The sequence below is a fragment of the Taurulus bubalis genome (genome assembly GCF_910589615.1).
Source record: "Taurulus bubalis genome assembly, chromosome: 6".
In the NCBI taxonomy this organism is placed as follows: Eukaryota; Metazoa; Chordata; class Actinopteri; order Perciformes; family Cottidae; genus Taurulus; species Taurulus bubalis.
The window spans coordinates 23,326,990-23,335,910 of NC_136594.1; the positions used below are offsets into that span (position 1 = coordinate 23,326,990).

The following is an 8,921-nucleotide window of genomic DNA, read 5'->3' on the forward strand; positions in this document are numbered from 1 at the left end:
TATGCTTTTTTTTTCTTCTAATGTAACCGGTAAACCCATAAAATAAAGTTAGCTAGCTACAGTAAGCTAGGTAGCCTGATATGCTAACAACTGCAGCTTACATTAGAGCAGACAACTCCTTTGAACATGTTATTGTTTTTTATATATGAATGTAAATACATAAAAGCCCTTTACACACTTCTTCACCAGGTGGAGCAGCATGTAAGGGGCTTTTAAAATATGTTCATGATTTTAGGTGCAATAAACTTCATAGACTTCATTAGTTATTACCATACATCCAAGCTTGTCAGACATGCGATAATGAGGAGCTAGCAGTGTTGAATTGAGATTTGTGAGAGGAAAAACTAGAGAAAACAGACCAAAAAGTGATCTAGTGGCACTGTGACAGTGGTGCAGTAAGGAGGAGGCAATGAAAAACACAACAACTGAGAAGGTGCATTCAAGTGAACAGAACCCTGGACACACATGGCGGCCCGGGAGAGTCCTGTTGGTTTGAGTCAACGCGTCTCTCTCCGTTTGATCCTCCTCTCGGAAAAAACAACAACGCAGAATCGGGCGGTGAAGCCCGTCTGTTCTCCTTCACCTCCTCAGGTACAAAAACACATTCCTCCATTCGCCTTCTCCGAATGGTTGCTTCAGCCTTCCTCCCGTTTTTAGAAGTGGACATGAAGTCTCTGAGGACTGATAGATACTGAGGTGGGATTTAAAGGAACAATCTGTCCATCCTTGTGTCTCCTTCTCCATTATGGCTATCGTCTGTCGTTTTCCCGAAGGGTTTAACGAAAGAACAAAAACAACTACACGTAAACAGGAAGTGTTTGAAGGATGTTTCGGGTGAAAGGTCACCGCTCGTTTCGACCCTCCACGCCGACACTTGCACAGCTGACGAGAAACAGAGAAAATACGAAGAAAACAACAACAACAACGACGTGGCTTCGGATTTCTCACCCTCCAGTAAGCAGCAGCAGTGTATTGATATTGTCTAGAACACACGTTGATATCAAATGTTCATGCAGGATCAGGTTAGTGCGTGTAGACTGACGAGCAGCTTCCTTCTTTCACTCATTACGCGGCGATTCTAAAATCAGACGCGATGGCTCCGTCCTTCCATTTCACTTCACGTTACAGTCCACAGGGGACGATGAGGAAGAGGGGGGTGCACTACAGACAACAGGACAACCAGGTGAATGACATGGGGAGGGGGGCGTGGCCAGGTGTGCAAGGTCATGCTGGCAGCACAGACACAAATACAATAAGAGCACGGAGAGATCAGCAGTTTGGGCAGCGATGAGCTCGCTCATCACGCGCGCGATGCCGGAAGCAGCGCCTCCGACTTCCTCTTCCTCACTCCATCTCTGCACCGAGGCGGGATGAGAGTCACGTCTATGTACACGGCCGCCACATTGGGTGTTTCTCCGTGGGTTTTTTTTTCCTTCTTGATGTGGGATTAGAGTCTCTATTCGTCTCGTATTTCGCAGGAAACAAATTAGAATTCCGCCCCGGGAGCCGATGAACTCTCGAGGCGAAATTCCAATTTTAGTTCAGAGAACAGCGAAGGACTTTGCGAACAGGTGTTTCCCCCCTCCCGGGGGGGGTTTGCTGTGTTTCCATGGTTACTGCGGTGGCGACGGGTTTTGCCGGCGATGCGACTAGTTACCATGGCGACCGGGTGGGGGGAGGGGCTTAACCACAGTTTACTGCGGCAACTCGGTGACGGGTCTCTTTTGTTTGAGGGTGTCGATGAGGGACAGGACGCCTCTCTTCACGCTGGTCGATACCCGGCGGGACACCGAGTCACCGGGGGGCGACGAGCCGCAGGCCTTCTGGGAGGGGGGGCGAGCCACCAAACACTTCTGATACCGCAGCTGAGAGAGAGAGAGAGAGAGAGAGAGAGAGACATATTGTAAATAATAGAGCTACAGCTGCTGAGTGTACGACTGTGGAGGTGTCTGTGGGAGAGACTGGTGCAGGCTGCTAGTTGTGATCAATAGTAATGACTGGTGATTCCTGTCACCGTGAATCAGTTTTAGTGTGTGGGTGTGTGCGCGTGCGTGTGTGTGTGTGTGTGTCCATATATCCATAGATGTGATCAATAGCCTAGCCAGCAGTCGACTAATCTTCTGACTCACCCACAGCAGAGAGGGCAGAGGGAGATGAGTTATCTCCACTAATAGGTCGCATTACAGCAGAAACACCGCATTCTGGGTTGGGGTTATGGACATTACAATAATAAATAAAGAAATATTGTAAAAGGTATTGTGAGTTTATTACAATGTGTCAATGTGCATGTATCCTGTTTCAAACTTCTCCTGTAAAGCAGCAAACGATGTGCAGCACAATCCAAATATATACGAGAACCCTTGGAAGGACGTCCTCTTCCAGGGACGACTGATGCTGAACTCAGACTATATCTTAACTTCAGGCGGCCTGCATGTCGCACAGCGGCAGCGTGTAGACACAGGGCCATGTCACAACTGCAATAGAGCATATGGATCTGGCAGCGACACAAGAAGAGGCGAGGCTCAAAATGTCGTCCAGAAATACAACCTCGTCTCAAATGTGTGTAATTTATTCCTGACATAGTTTTTTTATTATAAAAAGTTGTTTTGAATTTGCACGTTTGTGTCGATTTTGACGTGAACAGTTAAATACAAATAAATATGAATGTGTGTGTGTGTGTGTGTGTGTGTGCAAAATGTCCAGTCTTTTTCATGTATTCAGATATTTTTCTTTTAACCCAAATTTTTGTTTCATCCTCTCCAATTCTATTTATTTATTTTCGTCCCGGGACGTCCTGAAGCATGGAGCCCTGATGTGTTTGCCGTCCCGTGGTTTCAGCTTGAATGACTTTCTGTGTTTTAGTGTTTAAGTTTAGCTGTAGAAAAAAGATGTGTGGTTGGACACAGCGAACCTGCGCTGGGAATTCCTTCACTTCCTAACGGACCCAGCCGGAGTCGGCTCGGTGTCGCTGCTCGGGGACTCACCATACAGGCCGCCTGCACAGCCTCCGACACGTTCCCGGCGTTGGGCTCGCACCAGAAGACGTGACAGTCGAAGCGATGGCTGCCGGCGTCCATGACGAAGGCGAACGTGTGCACGTTCCGCCCGACGCCCATGAAGGACAAGAATCGAACGCGACACTCCACCAGCACCTCCTCTTCGTTCTGGTCAGAGACATACCGGTGGGGGATTAATCAGAGAGTCATAGACATGGAGATTGTGATTTTACTGGAAAGACACCATAAAAACACATTATTGAGTGAATTTACGACCTTTGTTCTGCACTCACAGGCATATAGTTGCACATGTTCATACAGGGGAGTCGCCCCGTAAAACTGGAGCCTTCTAATAAACAGGTCCACCGGAGCAGATGGGCTTTATGTGCATCTTACAGCTAAATTATTTAAATCTCAAAAAGGCATTTGATGTAATTTGCACGGTCGAACGCTGTTAAGACTTGTGCTCTGGGTGGCCGCTTGCTACCTTTCATGGTTGACAATGTCCGTAAAGCCTGACAATGAAAAGCCAGAGTGACGTGTTTTCCGCATTAGAGTCAACAGTGAAGTGCGAGTGGCGAATACATTTTAAAACTGTGGTGACTGCTGAAGGAAATTATTGGCAGACTCAACGACGTGCACCAGACATAATGAAGTGGTATCTAAAGAAAAGCCGCGTGTACATCTTTTTTTAGTCTGTCATAAGTAAAGGTAGGTTCTCTAAAAGGACAACCTAACGTTTGACTGCCATACAGTGTAAGAATGTACAGAAACTTGCATTCTCTCTACTGCCCAGCAGGGGGCGACTCCTCTGGTTGTATAGAAGTCTCTCTTGATTTATTCCCTCAGTAAATATTCTAACATGAGTATATGGTCTCAATCTCTAGTTTCAAGTCTCATATCGTAAATGATGCTCCATTTAGAGTCAAATAGACCATAAAGCAGGGTATGCTTTAGGGCGGGGCTACAAGGTGATTGACAGTTCCCAGGGCCGTATACGGCGTCTCTACGTCACTGTAAATATGGTCACTTCTGTTCAGTGGTTGCAAAAAAATCCAAGATGGAGAAGGCCAAAATCCAAGATGGTGTCGGCCAAAACGTCAGTCCACAAACCAATGGGTGACGTCACCATGGCTACATTCGCTTCTTATATACAGCCTACCGCTCTTTCTTGTAGTTTGAGTTATCATATTTTATCTTGACTGTACAGAAAACTGGAAACAACGGAGTGAAGAAACCCAGGGAAGGTCGGGGGTTGTAGTTCGGCTACGGCAGAAGCGCGTCTCACCTCGTCTTTGCTGATGGTGACCGTAGCGTCGGCCACGTTGAGGGCCACGGGGGTCCAGTCCTCTCGGTTGGACGAGCCGATCAGACTGTCTATAGCTCCGTTCAGGATGTCCATGCCTGGAGCGGAGCATGTTAAAAAAAAACAAAAGACAGAACCATTAAAATCATATCTAAAGTTAGACTGCGTCTCATCACAGTGCCAGGTGTGTGTGTGTGTGTGTGTGTGTGTGTGTGTGTGTGTGTGTGTGTGTGTGTGTGTGTGTGTGTGTGTGTGTTGAACTAACCTATTGGTCTGGCCACGGGCAGCATGCCGAGGTAGAGCACCTGGAACTTCTGAACCAGCTCCGTCTTCGGTGTGGGGAACTCTGCTGGGGGGGAAGCCACGCACACGTTCAAGAGGCGCATTTTGAATTACAACAACCAGTCTCCACGCGTAGCCTGCAGAGTAAACAATCCGGATACCGAACCCCCGTCGGCCTCTATTACATCTAAATGTCAGGACGTCCATCGACGCACCGTGGAGGATTGGAACAAGGCTGAAGGCGTGAAGTCATCCTGGTCCTCGGGTTTGTTTAGTTTAGTTTAACAGATGCGTTGTTGACTCTCTCCATTGTTTGTCACTGCAATGGAAGTTCATGTTATATCCTTGAGTTCTGCTTTCCAACGACTGCTTAAAGATGAAGTTCTTTCTCACTTATTTATTTGGTTTGCTTGTCCGCAAGAAGACTCACAGAAATAAAAGATTACGGCTCTATTTTCATGAAACTTGGTGGAAGTGTGTAGCATTGGTCATTCAAGGAAGGACCCTTGAATAAGGAGCGCCGTAGTAGCACTTTATTAGCACTTACTGATAGCACTTTGTAGTTTAACTTTGTCGAAGAAATTGTACTTTCTTGATTGTTGATTGTTCTGAGTTTGTACTCATGGTTGAATGCACTTATTGTAAGTCACTTTGTATAAAAGCGTCAGCTAAATTAAATGTAATGTAACACATTACATTGGCAGAGGTCTGTGCCCTTCTGGTCACTGGATGTTTTCAGTATATAGCAGAACCCGGCTTTGGATCATCACAGTGGACTCCAGTGAGACATTCTCCTGCTGCACCCTGCGGTTCACTCCGAGTTCATTTTTCGAGCAGAGACACTGCGGCGGCTGAGTTTGACGAGCTGTCAGCTTGCAGGCCGGACTGTTGCGTCTCGTCCGATCACGAGCATATATAAATGACACGCTGCGGCACGGACAATCTTTCTTTTCCTCGGCAGAGTGACAGCGAGCCGGCGGTCGACAAGACGGTGAGCGATGCGAGAAAAAGCTCGTTGTTCTCTTTTTTTTTTTTTCATGACTGAAAGAGAGAAACAGTCCAGGTCCAAAAATATGCAGCATGAGTCGGTGTTTTTTAGCCCACCGAGAAATCTTGTTTTACCGCCCTCAACGTCTCCTGGCAGGCTACGTCTCCCATCTGTCTGATGAATAAGAACTTGAGGAGCTCCCTCCACGTCTTCTCTGTAAATTTGAGATTATTGAACACTGTCACACGCTGGTGCACTGGACCGCACACCCCTAAATCTGGGAACGGCCAACAAACGTTAACGGTACCGTGTGGACATTTTGACCACTGGCAGAAATATATTTCACACCATTCTACTGATGGAGCGGGGAGCGATAACGCACACAGGCGAGAGGCGGAGCAGAGAAACAAGAAGGCTGTAAGCCTCATCAAGTATTTACAGAGATGTGTACAGTTGTTAAATGCATTCAGCGCATTTCTCAGGCTTCAAGGACACTGAGGCTCGATCACACCGACACGCGGCGCTCAGAAACGCCTCGGCGAAGGCAAATCGGAAATGATGTGATGCGCTCGCTCACTGCAGCCTCCATGAAACTTTTACGACGTGAGATATGAATTTCCCCTCCTTCCCTCTCACAAACCCACTAGCTCTCTAGGGAAGGAGTGGTAAAGTATACTACATATATATATATATATATATATATATATATATATATATATATATATATATATATATATATATATATAAGCATAACTCTATAGATTATAATTAACTGGAGGATACACTTTCTTTCTACACGTAGATCTTAAACCCTTAAATATAAACAGTAGCCCGGCCACCCTACGGAGGAAACTCATTTCGTTTTTTTTATTAAAATAAAAGTTGGATAAAATCTCCACTTGTCCTCTCCTTATATGTAGTCAGGTGTCGGTAGGTAGAACTGACTCGCCGCTCTCCTGTCTGACGTCACACGCTGCCACGGACTCTCCACTGCCAGTACTCTCACTCGCTGTCTCTCCAACAACGTTAGCTAACGTGTTAGCTAGTGGACTAGTTTGCCATTAAAAAACTGGTGGGAGGGAAATGAAGCCGCTGTAGACGTCTTAACGCTGATTGGCCAAAACTCGACATGTCAAAGATCTTCTATTGCTAAGATGATCACGACCTCAGTTTTTTCCGTGTCCCACTCCAATTTCAGAAACGGCGGACAGTTGACCCCCCCCCCCCCTAAAAACAAAAACTCTTAGGATCTACACGCTTCACGTATGTTACCTATTTTGGTTTCAAAACGGCGAATTTCGCCGAAAGGTGAAGGATTTTCATGTCTGAAAGTAATAGAGCCCGCTCTCTTGCTTGATTTGATTGGCTGACTGGTTCCAAGTGTGACATTGACGAGCGGTCCATATGGGAATATTTCAACTTTGATGCGCGTTTAACAAACGTTCGAAAAAACGCACCACAGGAAAACAATGCTTTTGCGTGCGAGACGGTTCTGGCGTGTGATCGGGACGTAACCAAATGTTAACGGAACTTTGTTTGTGTCCAGGAAAACTTCACAGGGCACCTTCAATCTGTAATCCACTCACAGTGATGGTTGGGGATCTTTTGGATAAAAATCGTTGTTTTAATTAATACAAATTAATTATATATGAATCCAACTGTCTCAACTGGTCGTGACTTTGCGCCGCATTAACAGAGGACGCCGCGGTGGTATTCGAGACTTTCTGCTCTTACAAATAGCCAGTTTAAATGCATGCAGTGTGCTGAAAAGAAAGTGATAACTGTCTATTGATGCACGTCAGTAGTCACAATCCCTATCTCTCTCTCACACACACACACACACACACACACACACACACACACACACACACACACACACACACACACACACACACACACACAAACACGAGCCCGCTGAGGGAGGTCCAGTGTGTGTGAAGCCTACCTTGTAGAGGGAGATCTAGTCCGGCCTGCATCCTGTCCTGGAGAGAACCCGCCATCGCTTTGGCATTCTTTCGCTCTGTCATTATCTGGAGGAGGGACGGGCAGACACAGTATGGTATAGTAAGTATGAGGAAACGCCGTGTAACAACGGACGCGGAATCACAAGACACGAGGGAGGAGGTTGAGGAGACGGAAAGAAAAAATGTGTGAAATTGAAAGAGTGAAAGGATGAGGAGGGAGGGAAGAAGAAGAAGAAAAGAAAAAGATGAAAGAGCTCAGGAAAAGCCTCGAGCAGTTTCACCCCTGATACTGTCATGTTGTCTATTCATTTCACCTGGGGAGCACACACACACACACACACACACACACACACACACACATCTTTCCAAGGAAACACACAGCCCAGACGAACAAAAACAGCCCAAATCTCACACACAATATGGAAATATACCACACATAAATTACACATATCCTTAAATCAGGGTTTTACAAACCCCCGCTGAGCCCAATTCTCTGCCTCTCCTCATTGATCCTTTCTAGTGTGGACATTCTGTATTCAACAGAGCGTGTTGTATGATACGTAAAGCGGGGGTAGGGAGGGTCAAATCAGCATGAAGGCTGGAAAGACAGACCAACGGCTCCTCCTTCACCTTTTTCTTCAAATAAATAACATTTGAGGGCGTTCGAGTCGGCGGTGCTGAAGCGGGATCTGTTATAAGAACTTTGTTTTAATGCTCGCGGATTATGAGCCTGCATAAACAAAGACAGAGTTTAAAGATCTTCTCCGACATCACGTTCAAATTCGGAAGCTATTGATGTGTTTTATTGGGAACAAAAGGAAAGTCCATTAATTCCAGGCCAGTTCGGTGAATTAAGCAGCAACAATAAAATATTGTTTTATTTAAAAGAAGCCTGGTTTAAAAATTGTTCTTGTAACAGTGTTTGCAGTGAATCTGTATTCATCTCAGAGTGGACGCTCAGCGCAGAGGAAGCTCTGTGATAACTGTTTTAGGAGAAACTTTAGATTACTTTAATCTTGTTGTTGGACTCTTTCAGGACTGCAGATTAGATGTGCTAAGATTAAAATGTGTGCCGGGACTGTGGAATATAAATATGATAAAACAATACACCGTACCTGAGAAAATAAATGCATTATTTCTCAGGTGCCACAACTACTGGTAATACATTATTATTATCATTATTTTACATATGTTATACGGGCCTCGGGACCCCGCTCCGAACCCACTCACCCGGGAGCAGATCTCGTGCAGGCTGGTGGCGATGGCTTTGGCTGGCGTGTCACAGCGGAACACGTGACATTTCAGGATCCTGGTGTTTTTGTCCCGCGCCACGTATGCAAAGTCCCTGAGAAGAAGAGGAGAACAACGGGTCAGCGAAGACATAC

The 8,921-nt window shown here is 46.0% G+C and overlaps 1 protein-coding gene across 1 annotated transcript in view; it reads right to left on the reverse strand.

The window, feature by feature from the left end:
- Nucleotides 1–1,384: 1,384 nt before the first annotated feature.
- The window catches only part of apbb2b (amyloid beta (A4) precursor protein-binding, family B, member 2b), a gene marked incomplete at its 5' end in the record, with an annotated part of 21,084 nt that continues 13,547 nt past the window's right edge, over nt 1,385–8,921 (reverse strand). Inside the window, 6 exons of the mRNA XM_079220246.1 lie at nt 1,385–1,865; nt 2,985–3,164; nt 4,285–4,400; nt 4,568–4,651; nt 7,518–7,602; nt 8,767–8,881. Coding sequence (XP_079076372.1) covers nt 1,695–1,865; nt 2,985–3,164; nt 4,285–4,400; nt 4,568–4,651; nt 7,518–7,602; nt 8,767–8,881 — 751 coding nt within the window. The 3' untranslated portion in view covers nt 1,385–1,694. The remainder of the gene's footprint in view (nt 1,866–2,984; nt 3,165–4,284; nt 4,401–4,567; nt 4,652–7,517; nt 7,603–8,766; nt 8,882–8,921) is intronic.